This window comes from Amblyomma mixtum, chromosome 1, assembly GCF_055824585.1.
Source record: "Amblyomma mixtum isolate Tamu chromosome 1, ASM5582458v1, whole genome shotgun sequence".
NCBI lineage: Eukaryota > Metazoa > Arthropoda > Arachnida > Ixodida > Ixodidae > Amblyomma > Amblyomma mixtum.
In genome coordinates, this window is record NC_143012.1 from 86,894,764 (window position 1) to 86,918,157 (window position 23,394).

A 23,394-nucleotide genomic window follows, 5' to 3' on the forward strand; every position below is an offset into this window, starting at 1 on the left:
TACATTGGCCACGAACTTGCGATTTCGCTGTGGCGGTGCTCCGAGGAGGCACAGGGAGCGACCTTGAGCCGTTGCCTAGCAACCGCCGCAGCTGGCGGGCGCAGCGCTGCCATTTTGTATGACGTCACACCGCTTGCCTCGTTGTTGTGCTCGCTTTCGCTATGTATATCCTGGCATAGCCGAGCTAAGCCGCTGTTTTCAGAGAGACCTTCACTACGGCACCTTTCTTCTTTCACGCTCTCCATTACCCCTTCCCTTAGGGCGTGGTTGGGGTGGCCACCTAGATATGCAAGACATTTACCCATCTTTCTTCTTTCACTGCCACCATCCTCCCTTCCCTACAGGCACAGCACGGTTGAGGTGTCCACCGAGAAGGGAGAGTTACTGTGTGAGAGTTACTGTGTGGTTTCTGTTCCTCAAAAAAAACTAACCAAGATCCCAAGCTGAGGAAGGTATGCACTTGAGTGTATAGACACCAAAAAATAAGCCTGCCACTCCAGGCCTCTCCTCCGCCGCTAATGCCAATCAGCCTTCGCTGATTAATATGCTAAGCTGGTAAGCTTATGTCTAAGAATTTTTTTTATGTCTAGTTCATGTTCCACCACAGTATTTGTATGTCAGACTTTCTTGAGTTGATGGATGCATATGGTGTCCAGTTGAGAGGGCTGAGAGCATTCAAACGGCTGCAGTGCATGCATTATTGACTGAGGTGCACATGCTGTGTACCATAAAAAACTTACAGCATGACAATGGTAGCAGTTTATTGGATGAAGAAAACTATTTTACAATAAATAAAATCTTTAAACTGCCAGATTGCTACAAAAAACGCAATGCTGGCTGATGTAAAAATGCTTGAGTGTAAACAGCATAAGTTAATAGAACTGGTTTAGAGAATAGGAGCATTCCACAATAATGCAAATTTCACCTCCTCAAATTATTTTAACAATTAATCTGAAAACCTGCAAGGTTTCACAATAACAACACAACCTGACTTTTCGGACTGGCGGACTGGTAAACCAAGCTGTCCGGCAAATAAGCCACCATTTGAGATTACTTAACTATACTACAATGTACTCTGGACGCGAAGTTTTACATCATTTTTATGGGTGGGGGAGAGAAATGGCATTTGTGAGATACAGTTACTGTGGCTTTCCCGAGTTACACATGTGCAGACTACACTAAAAACTTATACTGCTTAAAGGCAACAAACTACACCCTTAACGTACTGCTTACATAAAACATTCCTTTATACAACAGTAACTGCCACAATGCTTTGCACAGCGATGCACATGGGTGTATGGCCCTTAAAAGTAACAAGCTACACCTTCAACATACCACTTGCAGTTTAAAAGTTACGTCATACAATGGTCGCTGCCCCTAAGCTTAGCGCAGCTAAGGACATGGGTGTTACCTAGAGATAACAAACCACACCTCTAACATACTGCCTGCACTTTAAAAGTTACTTAATACAACAGTCACGGCCACTATCCCTTTCCACGATTAAAGTTCTGCTTCGGGCTAGTTGGTTCATGTTTCCCTTTCCACAGTCAAGGACAAGGGTGTATGTTGCTTAGAGGAAACAAACTACACCTTCAACATACTGCTTGAACTCTAAAAGTTATTTACACAACAGCCACAGCCACCATGCTTTGCACAGTCAAGAACATAGGAGAAAGGCCTGAAACGTGTTGTTCAGCATCAGCCTCAGATGACAGGCCCTTATGGCTGAAGGTTCATGGACGCTGAACACTTTCGATGAGGGCACACGAGACCACTTGCTTGATAGATATGACAGAAACTCCAGGGATGGTGCCTCATAGCTGCTGGTATCTGGTGTCAACTGAAACAAAGTTTCCAGGGGAGAATCAGCGTGCATTCCTGTTCAAACTAAGCAACATTAACATTAACTTGGCCCAATTTTAACTCAGGTATAACTACACACACAGGTTAGCAACAGCGAGGCCCATCGTTCCATCACTGCGTTCTGGCTCTCGCAGAAAAACTTACGGACTTTTCACTCTCTAAAGGTGAAATGAAATGACAGTGATAACTCTACCATGCAGCTTATAGGCGGAAGCTGGACTTTGTGGCTTTTATTTTTTGAAAATTCAGCACACTTCTTTCAGTATGTAATTCAAGTGGGTTTCTAGTTTTTTTGGGGGAAATAATATTATTTTCTGCTCATGAACTGCTGCTTATTTTTCGGAAACTAATCTGGCACTCCTGTGCCGTCAAAAGTCACTTGGCCGTTTTGTCAGCACAAGCATTCGATTAAGCTGCCATTAAATTAAAAATTTTAATGGTCATACAAAGAGCCGTGCTTGTCACAAGAAATTAAAAAAAAACTATAAAAAGTGACAGATCTTTAATGATCGAGCCATATTAAATTATTACTATATTATATATTACATTATCTATTAGTTTACTTCTAAAAACTGGGCTCTCAGGTTACTGCAGGGTTGTTGCGCTGGCATAAGCGAGAGGGCAGGGCACTGAATCACATGGTCTGCATGCTGGAAGCTGCAATGGAACTGCCAATGAACCATTGCAGTAGCCGAAATACGATACTTTTACGTGATAATTAAGTATAATTTCTCACCAGTGTTCTTATATGCAGTCTAGAAACATACTTGACTAAGTAACTACCCCGAGCAAGCAATGAAAGGTAATAAAAAGTGCTCTGCTAGCAGACTGCAAGGAAGTAGATCCTTCCAGTCTGTAGAGGCGTGTAAGGTAGCTGACCAATGCCTCAAAATGCACAACTGCGACGTTTAATTCAACAGTACAACCATTTAATTTTTTTTTCCTCTGAGTAAGCGTAACTTTTATTTAACAGCCAGCTAGCTGTGGCAAAGCATGTGAAGGATACTAAACTGTCTTGGTTAAGACTAAAATTTAAGAAATTAAATTCGGTGTACTTTTACCAGATTTTCTCAGTTTAAACCAAAAAAAGTCTGAACCCTGCTTATAAACAGCACTCCACAGCTACACTTTTAACAGGATGCATCCACTTACTAAGCTTAATGCACCTGTCACCTGTGCCAAACCAACAGCAAGGGCCAGGTGGCTGTACAGTACAGTTCATTGTTAAAGGGAACAGCTGCTCAGCATCCAATAAGATGTGATTACCAACCAACTATTATGATCTGATCATAATAACTCTTTCCTCCATTATTACTTAATTAAAGTGTACTGGGCATTCTTTGTGTTCAAGAATAAGCCTTGCAAGTATTGTTCCAATTTCAACACAGGAGCAACGACTGCAGCCCTTCCATTACAGTAACATGTTTCCGGTCCCCCTGGACAACAGCCTGGCTTACAAAAAAATATATGCTCAGGGACAGAACAGAACGAGTTAGATCTTAAAAGTGAGTACGGCATCTAATTTTAATGTGACAGTATTCGAACCCCTACGTAAGAAAAATCTGTCCCTCTCTCTCAAGTCTCGATTGGCAGGTGGCAGAGTGGAGAGAGAGAAAATAGAGGAGAGGAGGCGGGAGGGAACAAACTGGATAGGGCAGGCAGTGAGAGAGTGAAAGGCAATGGTTGGCAGATGGGAGACAGTGGAACGGGGGTCGCACGGTGACTGACGAACTGGACCAAGCCGTCCGCTTGCACGGTCTGGACTCGTCAGTGGCAGCGGCTTCTTCATCCCGTCACGGGGTACACTAATGTTAATGCATAATCTGCCAAGTCCAACAAGTCAAAACACACCAGTGTGGCCAGCCGATTTTCGCACCTGTGAGGAGGTGTCCCCAGTCACCGCTCCGCATGCTCAGGCCTCAAGCTCTGCATAAGACAAACAATGATCAGATACAAACCTGAAGGCTGGTTTGCAAACAGTGACAACAAATACAGTGGGTGTGTTCAAGGCTGGGGTTCACTTGGGCACTTGACAATAACTGAGCTTGCCCAGAAATGGTATTTGCAATCAATCACAAGCATTCCTGTTAATTAGCCACAAAAGACTGTGGACCACGCCTTGCAGGCATTCTACTCTGAAGGCCACATGCAAGACACACCTTGTGGGCATCCCTCAACAGCGACAGCAGAAGATAAAGATTGCCCCATCATCGTAGGTGCCCTCAAAAACTATTTTAAGTGAGTACAAGACCCTTGGTCTTGGTGCTTCCCACGATACAATTCTGAGTAGGCCAATTTTTGCTTATGTCACATCGAGGTTGTTATCCACAGGCACTCACAAAATGCAAAGCTAGAGTGTGTATTCCAAGCATCCTCAGTTTTGGTGTCCCTCTGACAGGCAGGAGCCAAAAGAATACAAAAAAGTGCTGAGGGAATGCATGCCCCAGTACAACTATCGGGCTTAAACCAATTAAAACAACCGTAGCAAAAAAAACAAAAAAACAGGAGACAATCAAAAGTCAATTAGAAAAGAAAAAGAGGCACAGTATACCTGCAGTGGAAAATTAAAATGAGAGCCAAGGGACACACACATGATACTGATTTATGGCAGAAAAAGATCATAGCCAGGTAGCAAGTGCCATGCGCAAAAAGAAAAAACAAATCCTGTACATAACCTCCAAAGAAAACAAAAAAAAGAACAGGTCGTGCTCTCACAGTACAGTACCTTATAAAAAAAAGCAGAAGACAAAAAAAATAAAAAAAGAGGAACTGCAGAAAGAAGGCAAAGAGTAAAAAGGACAGGGGGGAAGAAACGAAAAAAGGAGATAAAATAAAAAAAACTACAATTAGCTACATTCATGCACCCTTGATGGCACGCAACAAATAGAATTTTATCAACTTTTTCTGGTGAATCAGTGTTCTTCACAAAGTAGGATAAGTACTTGCAAGTATGGTGACACTGCACCAGTGTGGTTAAGCATCTTTCGGGCTCATTGGTCACTTAGAACCAAGGATACCATTATAATTCGCACAAATGCTTTCTTATTAGTTTTCCTTCTCACTGAACAGCCAAGGCTTCGTCAACTGGCTTTTGTTTTCTGGACAACAGGCCTTGCAGGCAGGAGCCAAAAGAATACAACAAAGGGTGTGAGTGAATGTCTACCCCAGCACAGCTATCACGGGCTTAAACCAATCAAAATAAGTAAACATAGCAATAAAAACAGAAGACAATCAAAAGTCAATTAAAAAAGAAAAAAAGGCACAGTATACCTGCAGTGGAAGGTTAAAAATGAGAGCCAAGGGACAAACACACACATGATATCGGTTTATGGCAGAGTCTCCGAAGTGTTGGTTCATTAGTGATGCTTGTCTAAAATGTGCAGTTCACAGATTAATCGCAGTATATTTTATTGCCCCTTCCTGACGGCAGCAATTTCTCACTCTAACAGTGCCCTTACTCACTGCCTGAGAGGAAATACCAGTGAGACTGATTAACAGTTCTGAAGGGCACTCTTCGTACCTTCGAAGTGAAATTACTCTCCACTAATACTGAAGCTCCCCTAGCTTAGAGCTTCTAATTTTGCTGTCTGTGGTTCATTTGTTTTGTTCGCGTTTCATTGGTTGCTGGAGGTACCGCCAGTCACGCCACAAGAGCAATTTAAGTGGCCTGTGAAAGACCAGAGCAGACTGCCTGAAGCCGAGGAGCGTTTTTGGTGCACATGGAGTACCAAACTCTGCCGGCCATGTTTGTTACTCAGGCTGCAACAAGACTGCATATTTTGATAAAGTTATAACAGAGGCTAACATGAAGCAGGAAATTCCAAAAAGTTTAAAAATTCTCTGACCACACAAGGCACAGTTGAACCACTGAGTCCTTGTGCTAGTTTTCATGCTAGTCGACCTTCAACTATGAGAGTTTTTAGCTGACACCAGTAAGACGCAAACGCCAAATCCTTTCAGCTCATCACATGCTTCTGACAGGCTCTTATCTTCCACCCCTTTCACCTAGAGCTTCCAAGTTATGCGAGTACCAGGCAACTAGCACAACAGTTGCTACAGTAGCACATTAATGACGTGATGGACAGCTAACGTATGTTATTGTGACTAATGTGCTGCGCTGCAGTACTAGTTTAGGTGATTATGATGCACTAAGAGGACTTGGGGCCATGTGCTCCAACCAGTGCTTAGTTTTTAGACGACTGGTAATGCACGGATGCTGATCAAAAGCAGCCCTACGACCAGTCTCAATAAGGATTCTTGTTATAAAAAGAAAAACACCTTGATTCTACTGGCTCACCAATGCAGGCATTTGACATTTATGCCCTCAGTATATTATTCTGAAAAAGTGAAACTTTGCAAAATGCCTCAACGTTAAAGTGTAAATTGCACAATTTGGAGCTTTGTAAGTAAACCTGTAAAAGACCTGGATAGTGGATAAAACCAGTCCAGCGTAGGGAAGACGTGATATCTTACACAACTCGTTCAGCTTCTGTTTCAGTCGCTGGGAAACATTTTTTAACAAAAGACAGGCACTACCTGCCAGTGTGATATGGTATGAGGGATGCGACGTCCCAACACTGCACACAGGCTTTAGGAAAGGCTGTAGCGGAGGGCTCCGGAATAGTTTTCACCACCTGGGAATCTTAACGTGCACTGACATCGCACAGAATACGGGCGCCTTGTCTTCGTTGCCTCGTCTGAGTTCGCTGGCCTCAAGTTTTGAGACTCTACTCTGTCTAAATGCGGCCGCCGCAGCCGGGATTCGATCCCGCGACAATAGACCCTGCAGTCGAACGCCACTAAGCCACCGTTTTAAATGACCAGCAAGCGCGAATATTAGAAAAATAAGCGGGGCACACCTCGATCAGCTGACCGAGCAACTAGCGGGAATAATCCACCTTGCAAAGCGCAGCGCCGGAACGAAAACCAAATGCGCGGCGTTCACGAAGCTTTCCACTTAGACAGTGGTGGTGATAAACTTTATTCAATAAAGAGGTTTGTGTGCCCTGATCTGGGAGGGGCCGTTAGCCCAGGGTTCCTACGGCCTTAGCTGTTTGTTTGCTGCGCCCGCTGAACCACCTGTCTTTGGTTTTCTAGGCTTCAGCTAGACAGCACGGCCTCCCACTTCTCAGGTTGTGGGTTTGGGACTTTCGGCGCGGCCTGCATGATTTGGCAAGTCCATTTAGTGTGGGAGGGTGTTGGGTGTTCCCCGCATAGTGAGCATGTGTTTGGGTATAATGCCGCGTGTACGTGGTGCAAGAGGCTGATGTGTGGGTATGTGTCGGTCTGTAGACATTGCTTAGTACTAAAGAACGCGCCTGGTTTAGTGGCGATCGCAAACAGTACGCCGCCGCTGACAAGATCGGAGAATGACAATAGAAAGGAAACCGCACAGATCCAGAAGCACCAGTAGACAGTTCGGTTTCAAAATGCCAGCACTGACCCAGTTTGTGACGTTGGACGGTGACTTGGCACGTAGCTCCTTGATGAGACTGGCCAGGGCCTCAGGATTGGCGCCGTTCTCGCATAGGCGGACGCATAGCGCCAACGAGTGCGCGTCCAGTCCGGTATTGAGCAGCTGGGACATCTCCAGCAAAACTGCGACAGGCGGATTTCGGAGAAACCATTACTCGCGTTAACCATACAAACACAAATACAGCAATACGCAGCTAACAAGAGCTCAACGCACCGTCAAATGTTTCCTTTACAGCGCTCCGTCGATCATCGTTGGGAGCCGCCATCTTTCGCTGTAAAGCCGGCCAGGAGCCAGCGGCCAAGTCAAGATGAAGAAAAAAAAACCGTGTTTGCATTTGTTTTATAAATTAAATTTGTGTTCAAATTTTGTTTTGTTTCTTTGTTGAGGTTATTGAGTAGCTTGATGGGCCATTTTAACGTTCATACTTTTTAGCTGCTTTTTAGTAGTGAAAAAAACCACAAAAATCCGTGCCAATTCCAGCCAAAGACCAGCTGTGCTTGAAACGTGATTTTCATTGGCCTTGGCTTTGAACACGCGCAATGCGATTGGCCACTTCAAAAGTGGAATCTGCAGCATGTGGTACTCGGGTCTACGGTCGGCGGCGTCTTTAAATGGCCTAGCACGTTGCATGGCGCGACAATAGATGCGGAGCTCGTTGGCTAATGTCGGTTTTTGGGGCCAGTTAGTTTCATTTGATCGTATGCAGCCGCTCGTGAACGAATACTGCAATTCAGGAAGAAGAAGTGCCGCTCCAGTACGTCAGATGCGCGAGCTAGTCAAATTTTCGCTGCGGACTATCGTGCCGCTAGCATGAACCTTTCTGCGGCGGCTCTAGTTTGGTGACATCGCTGCGCTCTAGCACAATCGGGTTGTGCGTCGCCGGAGCACATCTGCAGTCCGTTCCTGCATCTCAGGGCTTTCCAATGACTGAATACACTCATTCTTGTGCACGGTAAGTTTGACCGTGACCTGCGATTACGGTTGTGATCGTAGATCGGCACGGTGGACCGCCGCCTATTTCGCGTTACCTCACAGTGGAAAGTCCTTACAGTGTAAGGTGATTAACATGCCTGAAATTGCTTTTCTGTGGAGCGTGGTTAATCTGTAAATTTTTAATTTTTTTAGAGGTCTTCACATCACCCCCCTTCCTCACCCTCACCAGCATTTCAAACTTCGCCTTGACCGATGCCAGCCTTGATCTGCCTCTGAAAATGCCTTTTACACTCATTTGCGTGCTCGGTATCTGCCGTATTCTAGTCTGGCGAAAACAGCAGCGCATGAATTCGCTCTGAGGTCGTGCAATGCTCGTTACATTGTCGTCCCGACAAAGGTGTCCGGCCCCGACTTCCCGGATGCGAGGACGGAGTACCGTCTCAAAGAGCCGGCGTTTTATCGCGCCTTTCGACACAGGCGCCTTGCGGAGAACGGAATTACGCCGGAAAAAAAAGAAGAAAAAAGCCATAGGTACTTAAGCGTAAATTACACGAAAGCTGCTGCGCTAAGGATTTATGGCGACAATTTAGACCAACGTACCGGTGACACGTGTGTAATTTATTTTTGTTTTGCCTGCTGCCTGAAATTGGTTTTAAAAGCCCAGTTAAGTACATTATGCTCAGCTCTTATGTGTAATTGATAGCTGCTGCTGGAGCCTTATTCCAGGTTTGCGGCTACCGTTGTTGGCGTTATGTAATATAATATTCAGTCGAGTCAGGTGGGCTAGGAACTGATTCCCGTCGAGAATGCGTTGCCTTTGTCGAAAATGTGCAGTCCTGAGCTTTTGAGAGTGAGTTCCTCTCCTTTTAGAGATATAGAGTTTAAAGAAAAAAACGTTATTATTATCATTATTATAACAAACAAGCCACAGCTCCTGACCCAGGTGTGAACCCGGTGAGCTGCATTCTTTTGACAAGGGTTGTACCATATGCACAACCATGCGATGCATGTAGAACTGCCATCCTACTTCTTTGGGGGGGGTGCTGCTGTTGAAAGTTGCTGGCCACAAAAGTGGGGTACCATCATACTCAATATAACTTGCTACATGCCAGGGTCAGCCAGCTCAAGTTTCCACTTTGCAGTAAATCAATGCATCTCAAAACACAGTTCAAAACTTGCAAAAAGATTCAATGGAGTCTTTTCTTTTCATCAACGGCTAAATGCAAAGATTTACTGCACTGCTGGGTTCGCAAAACTTCGAAAACCGAGCTCCTACCATGCCTTGTGCGTTGCAGCTCATATTGAGCGCGATTGTACATAGTGTCGTTTCACACCAGGCGAGAGCAAAAAATAAAGTTCTTTGCTGCACTAAGCTACTTCCTTTGCTAGTCAGAAAGCTGGAAATGCAACATGAGCTATCAAGCGCCCTGGCAATATGGATGCCAGAAAAAAATTTAATACTCAGTGTTGTAGCGCAATATTCCCTGGTGTATTTGTAAAGTCTTCAAAATCTCATCTTGCTATGCTCTGCATAGCTGAGGTTCTTGCTGCACTGTGCACTGACTACAGCTGTGCTAATAATGCTGTCATGTGTTAAGTCGAGCATTGGGCTGCTTTGATCTCTTTACTGCGTGTTCTATGCCTCGGTTTTAACATATTGAGCCAAGTACCTTCAGGCTTCGGGTTTTTAAAATTTTGCGAATTTATCCTATTTAGTTGGATACACCACCACATTGTTTCTTTTTGTCACATTTTAGAAGAACCTGTACTCAACACAAGGTCGTAAACTTCGGCCCGGGTTTGGCTTGTGTTGTGTTATAGGCATCATGCATAAGTCCCCCTGCATAGAGACTTTTGGCTCACATTAAGATCCCCAAGTGGCTAAAATTGATCCATAGCTCTCTAATATGTGATCCCTCATAGCCGCTTACTCAGCTGTGGCATGCAAAAATTTATCTGTTATGCCTCAGAAAAAAACAGGGAACTTGATAAATTTGGGCACGCGGCAGTTATGAATGCTTCCTTCCTTGTTGCACTATGCATTTCAAAAATGCTCTTAAACTTTTCATTAATACGTTTTGAAGTATGATTCTTTTTTAAAACACTCGCATCTAGTGGCACAACATTCGTGTTGAGCGAGTACCCTTCCATAAAACTAAGCGTGCAGTTCGAAAAATCTAGTCCGCTCACATTTACGCTGAACTCCACTCAGGACAATCCTGGTGCCCTATTTTACCTTGGCTGCACTTCTATTTCTTGGGCACTGTTCGTCATTACTGGTCTTGCTAAGCTTAGTAGTAACATGAGAAAAAGTGATCCGACCCCTCAGTGACAATGGCAGACCAGGATTTCATCGGGGAGGTGCATAAAAATTGGCCATCATGCCAAAGGTGGGCATGTTAGTGGAATTTGTACAACGCTGTGCGATAGCTCTGAATGTTCACTTGGCACAGTTTTCTCTCAAGGGGACAGCAGACTGCGATAGCTGGTCGAAGTACACATTCGGGCATAAGTTAACAGGACAGAGTATTGGCTTATGATAGCTGTCACGCATGTCCTAGTGGAAAGCAAGAAAAATTTGATGCGCACAAGAAACTTCACCAGCAGTCGGTACAAGCTTGCCAATGCCATACCTCTCAATTTCCTTTAGGCAATGTGCAAATGATGTTAGAAAGCTGAAACATGCTCCATTTATTTCACTCTACAAGCTCACAGTTGATTCCAGCATAGGAACACATATGACTGTCACCACTATATGCCCGCCGCAGTGGCTCAGTGGCTACGGCACTCGGCTGCTGACCCGAAAGACGCGAGTTTGATCCTGGCTGCAACGGTCGAATTTCGATTTGAGGAGAAATTCCAGAGGCCCGTGTGCTGTGCGATGTCAGTGCACGTTAAAGGGACACTGAGGAGAGCTCTATTAATATTTTTTTTATAGCAGAATCCGATAGTTTGGCATTTCATGCCTTTGTTGCCACTTGGCCGGCAGCGAAAGATGCATTTATTTCTAAGAAATTTGGATTCGAATTGAAAAAGTTTTTCCCGCTGCTCTGATTCAAACTTGGGATTCTCCTATGACGACACAGTACTAAGTGACGTGAAACATGACGTGCACATGACGTAACGCAGACTCCGTGATTTCTGGCGGCCAGCAGTGCGGCCCAGCAGCAGCCGAAAAGAAAGCTACCGCCGGCCGCACGTTGAAGGCATCTATCGGCTATTGCGGCCGTCGCTTCGTTTACGTTTGCACCGGCGTTTTGCCAGCGTTACAATGGATCCCGTTCTCGAAGTCGTCAACGAAGTTCTCGCAAATAGACACCTTTAGCATACCGTGTACCTTGTTTACCGTTAGCGGAATACCGGGAGCCTGCATAGCGCTGTGAGCAGGTGCTGATTGGTCCCGGCGCTGCAAGAGCGCGCGTAGCTGTCAGGTACGTGGCGCCATCTGGCGGCGTCAAGGAGATTTCCGCATGCATTTGCTGCGCCTCAGTGATTCGTGCCTTCTCGTGTCCTAGTGTTGCTAGAACTATTGGTTCTAGCAACACTGTTTTGTCCTATGACGTCATGAAGCTTGTACTTGCGAGTTTGGCCTGTGGCGGCGATACCTGTATTTTGGTTCTTGCTCTTTTCTACGTTACAAGAGCTTTGTTGTCAGTATGAATGGCGTTTTTGTAATCAGGAGCTGGTATTCTGTCGATGCAAGTCAACTTCAATTTCTCCTCAGTGCACGTTAAGGAACCCCAGGTGGTCGAAATTTCCGGAGCCCTCCACTACGGCGTCCCTCATAGCCTGAATTGCTTTGGGACATTAAACCCCAATAAACCAAACCAACCACTTGTAGATTGTGAATCTGTTTATCTGGCACACAGCGTGATGACATCATATGGTACACTTATGTATACACGTCTTGTCAACTAGTGCAAGGCAAAGCCTCACTTTTTAATCTTTTGTCGTTTTTACTGCTGCACATGCACTAAGGTTTGTATTTATACCTTCTTTCAGCTGTATAAATACAACGCACAGTTAGGCTGCCGAATGAGGTTCTAGAAATTTGCAAGAGCGTAGGATGTGTGCAGATGGCACAGGGTATGGTTAAGTGGAGAGATTTGGGATGGGGGCATTCGTCCTTCCAGAGGTCATAGTTAGGTTTATGATGATGATGAACTGCTTAAATAATGTAGTTCTTGTGGAAGGTGTTTTCACGTCCAAAAGCAACGCTGTTTCTGGCCCCTTCCAGCAGTGGCAGCCGTGATGAAGGCAGTTCATCCACTGGCCCCGCCTCCCCCCTGAGTCGGAGCAGCGCATTGGCCGGTGTGGCTCTGCTGGCGACACCTGGTGGCAGCAGCGGCAGCAGCAGCACCAACCCTTTCGATGTTGAGCCCGAGCAGCTCACCCAGCCATCCTGCTCCCCGTCCATGTTCCTCTCCAAGAGCCGGCGGACACCCGGTTCGGTACGCTTGAACCGGTTACACTTTTGCGTGCCTTTTCTTTGTTTATTTTAATGCAGTAGCATTAGAGTCCACATTGCACAAAAATGGCGGTGTGTGTCACGAAATTCGCTGATTAAGAGAGGTCACCACGTGACCTTATGACACCATCACGACTTGCCCCCCCCCCCCCCCACGGCAGATGGCAACCGAACCACCAGACTGAGAAGTCACATAACGTTGTGACCTCATCTGCTGATTGAGGTGTGTGATCGAAGTGGACCAGTTGAGAGATGACAAGTTTATGAGGATCAACCCCGAAGTGCATAAAAATGACACAGTAACACGAAAGTAGCAACAATGGGGATCTCTAAAGCTATTGTATTCCAATCTTAAGGTGCGTTAAGTGTCCCCTTGGACTGGACTCCAAGAGAAGGCAAGCATAGCAGGGAGCAGCCGAGAGCTAGGTGGGCTGATGAGATTAAGAATTTTGCAGAGATACGATGGCTGCAACTGGCACAGGACAGGGTTAATTGGAGGGACATGGGAGAGCCTTTTGCCCTGCAGTGGGCATAGTCAGGCTGATGATGAAGATGATGTCCCAGGTGCTGATTTGAGCACAGGATGTTCACCAGATTGTTCCTACTCTGCGAACCCTGCAGCACATTCTCGAACAGTTATCATAACTGTCCTGTCCCATTCCTAATCTGCCTGAATGAACAATATTGCAGAAGCAACAAGAGTGACACCTAACGCTGCATCTTTGCTTGATATTCAGGCATTGTAAATATGCCCACCAGACTGCATTGGTTCATGGCCAATGTTTGAAATAACTCATGACCCGCAGACTTCACCTTTTTAGGAACATAATCGGGAACCGTCACAAGCAGTAGAAACCACCAAAAGAATAAGTGATCACTCACCTTTCATGCCCTTTGGTTGCTGCCACTGATTGGGCACGCATATTAAAACGTGGCCCAAATAAGACACTGGTCTTTCTTACTAAACTTGTCACTTGCTGCAGCCAGCAATCTTCAGTGGAATAGGTAACCCAAGGAGTAGATGGACAGATAAGTATTGCACAGGTCACAGGTCAAGGTCACAGACAGAATGATTTGTTCACACCTGAGTAAAAACTCGAGCCGAGAGCATGTTTGTTGTTTTGAAAAATGTGCAGTAACAGTTGATTAATGAAATTAAAGGAGCACAAAATAAATTTATTTTTTGTACAATAAGTAATGATCCAGGCAGATTGTTACTTTAACGCTAAAATTTTTAGCAATGAAAAGCAATGTCCTGATAGCCACATGTGTATTTGCCATACTGGAAATAAGTTAGCAACGGCTTTACATACTCGTCTTGTTGACAGTGCTTTGCATGATGAAAGTAATGCGAGGGAAGAAAGTTTTTATTTGCATGAATGGAAATGTTAGCAAGGCAAAAATAATAATGCAACCACATTTGATGAAATAAGAGTGAGAAAAATAATCATGTTTGAGATATATACCTCGCTGCAGCCAGAATTATTTTAAAAATGAAATTACTGAGCTCGATTTTTTCCTAGCTGTCAGTTCACAAATGCATTTACCTATCTGAAATATTGTTGCAGTTAGAGATATCAGTAACTAAAGGCCAATTATGATTTTGCCGATTTTATCAGTATTATTTAGGCTGCCGTCAAATGAAGAATCAATAAATTTTTCCATCAATGTGGTAATATAATATGCATGCTGGTTGGGCTTCAATATTGCATCTTCACTGGAAAAGCTTTACTTAATATTTAGCATTACGTAATTGGCATATATATCTTAGTTGGAACAAATAACTGCAAAACTGAACATTTATTGAAAGTTCACAGTGGCTTATGGGCCACAGCTTGTACAGTTCAGGATAGTTTATTTGCTTACGCAAGTCATTTGACTAGCATACTATTTAAATTATTCACTATGTGCAATACATGCAGAGTTTTCCCCAAAATAATGAGGCATTACGTGAGAAACCTACTTAATTTCACTAATGTGACATTCTACCTTGCTGACATAGATGTTTTATATTTATTTCTTTCCTGACTGTGGTCATGCCCCCTGAGCTGTTACCTCAATGCATATGCTAGGCTATTTTGTGCATGGCTGTATACTAATCGTTTACAACAAATACTCTCACGACTGAGTGTATTATGTTCCTTTGCGAGGTACCCAACTCAAGCAGGAAAGAAAGAATTGTTGAGTGGTCCTAGAAAGGCCTGTCTAGGAATGCCTGTACTGACAACTAACAATCCTTTTATTCTTTTATATAAATGGCATTTTTTTTATGTAAATGTCTCCTTCTGTTTCTGGAGCTGTTCTGCTTCGACACTGGCCACAGTGTTCGCGCCATAAAGCATTGACGGAAATGTGAAAAACAGGCATTGCTGTGCTGTTCTCTTCTCAAAAGCAGGCTACCAGTGTGCAGTCATTCACTAAATAAATATATCATGATACAAGCAGGTCTTGCCAGTTGTTTAGGGGTCATTCGATAATTCAAACATTTTTCCAGATCCCTTGAAGTTTGAATTAATGAGCCTTTGGTGAAGTTTGTTTGGCCTGCGGAAGTGGGAAGAAAAGTGAACATGAAGCTTTTTAATCCATACATGGGGCTCAGCTGTTAGTCTAGTCTTTTCATCTCCTGGTTCCTATCTTTTGGGTGCTGATTTCTGAATATTTATAAGGAATGTGTACCATCAAGTACAGACATGTAGATGCGCACACAAGCTGCTTGAATACAAGCTTTGTGCCTTAACCCTTTCACTGCCAGGTTTTTTTGCTCACAGCTGCACACACCCTGCCGGGTTTTTTTTGCATGTTAGTTTCCTGGAAATTTTTTGCTAGTAACGCACTAAAATGCTCTGCAGGACATGTAGACATGTTTATTCAGGATAATCTTATAGATATTAGTTGTACTGAATCAAATCTTCCAGCACCAATCGTGCCTGTCGGATTGCCTCTTCTTGCGCGGATTTTTTGGTGGCAGGGGGACTTCATCGCTGTCATCACTCGACAGGGCACTTAGATGGGCTCCTTCCTCGTTCTCATTATCATTGGACTCAGAATTCACAAGCAGTTTTGAATTTCTTCGTCCGTCATAGTGCGGACGAGTGTGGCACACTGCCTCACATGGCTGCTGTGCTGAAACCAAAACGAAGCTAGGTACTCGGATGTGGAAACATGGGCGCCATCTGTTCTGTAAAATTTACCCTACACGACCTATGAATTTACGGAGTCTCTCCATAGATGGCGGTACATGTTTGCATGTTTTTTTTTTTTTACACGAGTATTATCGGGAGCGGCAGGGGGCGAGTTAAACAGCCAAAACGAGTTAACTCGGGAGAGGCAGGGGGTGGGCATATGTGGTAGCCCGAGTTATCTCGGGAGTGGCAGGGAAAGGGTTAAACTGAGTAGCTGCAGGTAGACTTCACCTTCATTGATTTTTCAGTGCATACTAGTTTGTTCACTGTATGCTACAAGCTTTGTGCTTTCTATACTCCGCTCCATACTTAGCAGGCGACGCTGCGGAGGATGCGGAGGTAGTGCGTCCGCAACACCATCATACTCCGCCAATTATCAGTTGTTCTTCTAGTAGGCTTAATGACTGTTTGGACGAGAGCAAGGAGCGGCATAAAACAAAGTGGTAGCACTGAAAATCATGGTCAAAGCTGCGAGGCACTCAGTTTTCGGACTGTCTGGCTGTAATTTTCACCAAGTGTGGACTACTTCTTAAGCACAGATGGAGCAAGCGTGATCTGCCCTATGAGCCGCGTGTCAAACTGTCACATGACATTCTTACTTTATTTATTTATTTATTTAGGACATACTGCAGGCCCAGTGAAGGGCCCTAGCAGGAGGGGCACAATAAACACAATACAAAAAAAAAACACAAAACAAAAAGTACAAGGCAAGTAAAAAAAAAATCAATGAACGGCCTGTTCAATGGCATCAATGTCAACTGTTGATGATGGTGGTAACTGATTCCACTCGGTAATGGTGCGGGGAAAAAAAAAGAGAATTTGAATATGTTAGTTCTGGCAAAGTAAGGTTTTAACGATTCAGTGTGCCTGTTTCTGGTTGACCTGGACGTTATCGGTTGGAGATACAAATCGGGGTCCATTGACAGTTTGTTAGTTTTCAATAGAAAGAGAAATTTTAACCTTAGTATTCTACGCCGAGTTTCAAGGGACTGTTGAAGACTTGAGACATTGAGACTTCCCTGAGGTCTCAATGAGTCACAGGACGAAAATGTGGCAAGAGGTAAAACAAAGTGCTGGAGGTTTCCGTTCTTGGTACATGAGATTTGCCGCTACGAAATATGTCTGTGGTCACTGTGGTTGTATGGCGAACTGCTTTTTGAGCGCAGGCATGCTAGCTTTGGCAGCGTTATGTGCTATGTATGAAACAAAGTATACACACCCATCCCCACTTGTACTAGCCGACTCTCCCGAGAGTTTGTACTTCTGCTTGACTTCATGCAAACCAACCAAGACTCATTTGGTGCCAGTGCAGGCTTGAATGCCTATGATGGTCCCCTGCTAGAACTAAGCTGTCCTCTCTGGCTCCTTTTTATGCCTTCGTCTGTGTAAGTGTGCACCTCAGAAAGCAGGCATGTGTTGAATGGAGCGCTTATCCCAAGCGATGCATGCCATTTGTGCCAGTATTTGGGATTGACTCACTACAGTGTGTAACTAGTAAGTCGTGGACTGTTGTGGAGCTGAATTTTTCCACTCACTATTTCCCAGTTTATTTCTACTGCACTGTGAGCCCTCATTTAGTTGAGGCATGGAAGTTGAAACATGTTAGCAGTCACTCCCAGAATCTTGAACTGATAGCTTTGAATCTTGTTTACTTTTCATCAATGGAAACAAACTTCGAAGGGATATGCTGATGGGCACTTCAGTGCATAGTTTTTTTTGACATGATTTGTCCCCACTAGTCAAGCCCTTTGATGAAAACTTTATTCCTATTATTTCGAGCCCTTTTGACTGTTTTCCTGTCTCTTGTGTGCTCTTTTTGATGCTGCTCGGCATCTAAGTTCAGGATTGGCATGGAGTGATGAGCTATGTTTGTGTTGCTTGCAGCGTCGTTCATTCCGGTGGTCGATCGAGCAGTTGGCTGGCCTGTTTCCAGCAAACATCGATGAACATGAACCGAGCCTTCCGCAACCTACCAGGTGCGGCCAGGGACCCGTTTTCCGCACCTTTGCACTTTTTTTTTTCCTCTTGTAAACTCCAGCTTATGGAACTTATTCAGAACCCAGGTTGAACACTTAAGCATTGGCCAGTGAAATTACTATAGTGTTCAACTTCACAGTTTTGGGCAGTTGAACAAATCGGAAGCATTCTTTTTACCCGTGTGTTGTCTGGTCTAGCTGTTTCACAACTTTGAGACAAATGCACTGTGGTGACTTAATAATACTGCTGGCAAATTTTGAAACTACTCATTCTAAATATCTAAATGTGCCTCTGTCGGAATGTTTCCCGCTCATATCAGGCTTACCTCTGCCAGCTTCGTTGTCGAGCTTTTTAATTTGGGGTCACAAAATGTTCAATTCCTTTGACTGTTTATAGCGGTATTTTTTTTGCGGCTGGCAGAGGTCTTTCATTTTTGCTCTGATAAGTCTTCCTTTCTGTGTTTTTGTTTCTAGCTATGTGAAGAATGCATCGCACAGTCTAACATGTACTGCTGCATTATTCAGTGACGAATGGAGTTCACTGAGAGGCATGCATTTGAGAGGTCTAGACATTTCAAAGCTGATTTTTGCACTTTTCCAACTCCTGTTAAAGTGAAAGGGGTAGTTGGATTTGGCATTGCAGTTCGACATTTTTCATAGCACTCAAGCAAATCCATGCAACTTTTTTCACAGTTCAATCCTTCTGGAAACCATTGATTGAATAATAGCTGCAGTCATCAACTACATCATCAGTATTAATTTTAGTTGTTTTGCTTGACGTTTGTGTTTAAAACATGCAATTAAATTCCACTCACTTGTTGTCGAGTGCAGTGTTAGCAAGGAATTTTCTTTTTAGGCTGGCATAGTGCGATCTGCTGGGGTGCTTAAAAACTTGTGTGAATTATGTTTTGTCACAAAGAAGCTTCTTTTAAAGCTATTAAATCCGTTGTTTCGTGGATAATTTCTGTGAAGTGTCAAGTTCAGTTTTCAAAAGCACTAATTTGTCGTTCGGCGCATTCTCTTGCACTACTTTGGTCACCTTGGAAAAAGGAGAAGTTTTATAGTTTTGCCAGGAAGCTTGCTTCAGGTTTATTGTGGTCAACCTTCAAAGTCTGTAAAGCACCTAGTTCAGCAAAGGGGAACAAAGCACTGGAAAATGGTAGCACATGGGGAAAATAAGAAAATGGAGGTCATTTAGCGAGAAAGGAGAAGATTGCATTGAGGCAAGAGGTGACAACTGTCATGACTGAAAACTTGTCCCAACAGCTTGAAATTAAACTCTGGGCGGCGCAGCTAGTTAGGGAAATGTGGATGATAGGGGCAATGTTAGGGGACTATAAGGAAAGTGGGTCAGGGAATAAACGCGAGTAGACAAGCTAATGGGCATGGGCTGTACATGTTATGTTTAGGCAAGATAACCGATGGTCGTTAAAGGTGCACTGAAGAGGATTCTGAACTTGTCTTTTTGCCACGGGAGCTCGATCTACACGTCCCGAACTTTCTTAGAAACTGCGATTTACTGCCCTGTGTGGCCGATTTCCCCAATTAAATCGAATTAACGTCCGGCTCCCGCCTTTTTTTTTTAAATTCTGCCTCGTACGGTGGGCGTAGTCGACCAACGCGTGGAGCGCCTTTCACCCAGTCCCGTGGCGGCTTGCCGCTCTGCCATCGGTGGAGTAATACGTAGTAGTCCGTAGTAGCAAATAGTCCGCACGTATCTTTATTTATTCGGGCTTATTTTGCGGCTATATTATCTGCGAATGAAACTATTTATTCATAGAAACCTAAAAAACAAAATAAAGCGAAAGCAAAGCCTCCACGGGACTGGGTGAAAGGCGCTCCACGCGTTGGTCGACTCCGCCCACCGTACGAGGCAGAATTAAAAAAAAGGGCGGGAGCCAGACGTTAATTCGTTTTAATTGGGGAAATCGGCCACACAGGGCAATAAGTCACTGTTTCTAAGAATGCTAGGAACGTGTGGATCGAGTTCCTGCGGCAAAAAGACATGTTCAGAATCCTCTTCAGTGCACCTTTAAGGGTAACTGGCTGGATTCCAAGAGAGGGAAAGCGTAGCGGGGCAGCAGAAAGTCAGGTGGGCGGGCGAGATTAGGAAGTTTGGAAGTTCGCGGTAACAAGGTGGCCGCGGCTGGCACAGGACAAGTCTTTACTTTACTGGAGGTCAGTAAAGGCCTTCATCCCGCATTAAGGCTGATGACGATGTTGAGGAGCATCATGCATAGTGCCCAAATGGTTGCAAGCTTTTATCTCAATAGAAACGGTGTTCGCATTCTGGCTTAGACAGTAGACGCCAAAATCACTGCAGCTACAAGGGCTCTACAGTGTGGTCAGTGCTGGAGGTGTGACATTACTCTGGCGTGTTGTTACGCAGGAGTGATGCCCTGTACGAGGAGCAATCCCAGCAGGCCATTGAGATGTTCTTCTCACGGCACGAGATCGTCCCCTCCCCGTGGGAGCCCACTGGGAAAGTCAAGGGACACCTGCTCAACTCCAACGGTAGGATTCAGCGAAGCCAGCTAATGTTGTTGTGCGGCTGGATTATTCGCTCGCTGAGAAGTACCTCAGCCTCCTCGCAAACATATTTGGAAGCTCGTTCAGTGAAAAATATAGGTGCAGGTATGTGTAGGCATGCATGGCCATGCATCGAATTCAACGGGCGTTGAGGACAAATTTACGTTGGCCTTATTGATAGGTGGCCCACTGGGTTATGGGCAACCTCACAGGTGTGTACAACTGGCAGGCCTTCACGAAAGCCTGGGTGAAGGCCTTCAAGGTAAACACCTTCAGGGTAGAGGCTTCTAGGGTAAAGAACTTTGTGTTAAAGGCCTTTAGGTCATAGGTCAAAGGTGGTTAGGGTAAATGACTTGTGGTAAAGGCCTTTAGACAAAGGCACATGCCCAAAAGACGAAGTTTGGGCACCTGTGTGCGTGCTCTGTGCTGTCTTCACTGTGGCTGCTTTAATCCTACAAAGTCCTCTACTGCAGTGACGAAATTGCATTTCTGAGCTGCGCAAGGGAAAATGCAGATGGCATAAACATGCCTCGGTGCTAACCCGCGCAATTGATAATAACGGTGATGTGTCTGTCGGATACGTCGCTCTGATCTTGCAAATCATTCACTCACTGTTCAGTGTGCTGATTTGCCTTTTGCAATACAAACCTACCAGCCAATTAGCTATGCCATTTCGACAGTCATAAACCTGTTGATCTCTAACATAACGCTTAAGTTTTGATATAAATTGGCCATTCAGTCATTGCATAAACGACTGGCTGTGCAATAATTCTGCATATTTATAATGAAACAATGGGTCGGGTGAAAGGGAGAATTCACATTGGTAGCAGTTGAAGGCAGTTAAAGCATTCGTGAGCTTAACAGTCTTCCTTGGTGGGGCGGAAGAGCTCTGTCGGTCGCTTGGGCAACCGTTCAGTTGTTTTCCATGCCGTTATCTCCTCCGACCGCAGGTCTCCATGACGGTAACCACACCCTGTCCGACCAGGAACCCGAGAAAGTCACTGGTGAGCGTTGCTGTCCTCCTTGTGAAAACTCTGTGCCCTGCCTATGCTTTTGTGTGTGGCATCGTAGTCTCCTCAGCGGGGGTTTCGTCTGTGTGAGGCCCTCACCTAGCTAGCTATGGCTGGAAATGGGGTTTCTCAATCTTTTGGGAACACTAACCACTTCTCAAAAGCCATTGAGGAAGAAGCCTGTGTGTCTTGGCTGTTGTCCCTTCCTGCCTGAGACGCATGCAGGTGCTAGAGCCCTAAAAATATGGCAAAATTCAATTTAATTAACGGTGGGCTGTAGAGTGAAACGCTTTGGTTTAACCAGTTGCCATTTCATCAGTCCTAAAACAAAGTGTGCCAAAGGAAGTTGGGAGCATAGGCACCCATCTATTTAGGTGACCAAGGAACCCAAAAAGTACTCCAAGGAACGAAGTAGAGAACGTCTAGTCAGAAACAACGTGCATCTTTGTACTTTGAGGTGTTCGAAGGACGCTGCATTGGGTTTGTAGACCCATTGGCCGAGGATTAAAAGAACCCTCGAGGATGCGTGTGTGTGTGTATATAGATATATAACGAAGTGTGCCCTTCGTTAGAGGAAGGATACCTATCTTTTTCAAGAGGACTCTTGAAAAAGATTGGTCTTCCGATCGAAACGTCAAGTCAAATAAATATGTTTCCTTTAAGGAAGCGTATACTTCGCTATATACTCCTTTAAGCAGCAGTCAAGTACTTTGTGCTCTCGCAACCTATATATATATATATAATTAAAAGCAGGCAACACACGAGTTGTAGTTGGGAAGGTTGTTGAAAATGCATGCAGCCACTGGTCATCGGCTTCCCACACTTATCAAAAGGTTTTGTACGTGTTCATTGTTTGATTACAAATTCTGCAGCACACTTGTGCCTTGAATGTCTGTGGCGGCATCGATTGACTCAGGCCACCAAAGTGAAGCAAGTTAAGTACAGTCTTTGTCAAAAGTAACCAGGCTGCATGGTTTGCTTCTCATTCGTATAACAGAGCCCTAACGGCTTCCCTAAAGATCAAAAAGTTATTTGAAGGTGAGGACAGGGGTTCTTCTTACCATACAGAGATTTACACCTTGAGGGCTGGCATAATGGCTTTAATATACGACTGAGAAGAAAAACGTGCAGCCTGGTTACTTTTGACAAAGACTGTACATCCGACTGGGAGCAAGGCCGTGCCTCCAAGTTTCGCACTTCACAGCAATGCTGGATTCGGAAGAAGACACTAAATTCCAATAACATGCATACATCGGGAAGTGGGTTAGAGTTTAAGATCGTGGCATTTTAAAAGGAGAGAAGGAAATGTGTTGCTAAGCAGTAGATTTATGCGATGGCCTTGAAGGGGAGTGAGGCGTAGAACTTTAACTCTCACAGTTTATGAATTGCTGTGACCTTTTGTGAGGTGAGTTTTAATGGAGTAGCATCGAGGCCACTGTTCTGCAGAAAAATCCATCGTCAGCGTTGTGAGCGAACAAAGCAGGTGGCGCACCTGCCACTTGGGTCACGTGACATTGTAACGTCATCGCAACTTGCCCACCATGGCAGGTGGCAGTTAAATTATGGATTAGTTGCGAGGCGTGTCTCGCAAGTTCTGCTGGGGCCACAGTGCCAGGAGTGGTATGAGGACTGCCAGCGATCCGTGAATGTAAAGTAGAGAGTGACCGATTCCATATATATATACAGTGGAACCTCGATTATACGTCCCCCGGTCATGCGACGACCCGCATTTTACGACGAATTTGTGCGGTCCCGGCAAAACCCCCACAGAGACAATGCATTAAAAACCTCGGTTATACGACGCAAATTTTAGAAGGACCCCGCTTCGTACGACGGCTGGCTCGTACCGTCCGTCAAAAAAGGTCGTCAGCAAACGCAGGCCGGGATGTGCCGTATTTTCGCGATTCTAAGCACCCCCCCCCCCCCCCCCCCCCCCCATTTTATGAAAAAAAAAAAA

General features: G+C 44.8%; 2 protein-coding genes across 3 annotated transcripts in view; one reads left to right on the top strand and one right to left on the bottom strand.

The window, feature by feature from the left end:
- Positions 1-746: 746 nt before the first annotated feature.
- Mzt1 (Mitotic spindle organizing protein 1) lies at positions 747-7,615 on the bottom strand. Of its 2 annotated transcripts, none has more exons than XM_089554292.1 (4): positions 7,553-7,615; positions 7,307-7,461; positions 3,740-3,789; positions 747-1,840 (listed from the first exon to the last, which is right to left on the bottom strand). In XM_089554292.1, the coding sequence occupies exons 1-3, from the start codon at positions 7,602-7,604 to the stop codon at positions 3,760-3,762; spliced, it is 237 nt and encodes a 78-aa protein (XP_089410418.1). In that variant the 5' UTR covers positions 7,605-7,615; the 3' UTR covers positions 747-1,840; positions 3,740-3,759. The 2 variants fall into 2 exon arrangements, with proteins under 2 accessions (XP_089410418.1, XP_089410412.1); XM_089554286.1 differs by having other exon boundaries at positions 3,715-3,789.
- Positions 7,616-7,962: 347 nt separating this feature from the next.
- The window catches only part of bora (aurora kinase A activator-like protein bora), a 37,195-nt gene continuing 21,763 nt past the window's right edge, over positions 7,963-23,394 (top strand). Inside the window, exons 1-5 of the mRNA XM_089554302.1 lie at positions 7,963-8,291; positions 12,510-12,723; positions 17,807-17,898; positions 20,288-20,412; positions 21,378-21,431. Of these exons, the coding sequence (XP_089410428.1) occupies positions 8,263-8,291; positions 12,510-12,723; positions 17,807-17,898; positions 20,288-20,412; positions 21,378-21,431 (514 nt within the window). The 5' untranslated portion in view covers positions 7,963-8,262. The remainder of the gene's footprint in view (positions 8,292-12,509; positions 12,724-17,806; positions 17,899-20,287; positions 20,413-21,377; positions 21,432-23,394) is intronic.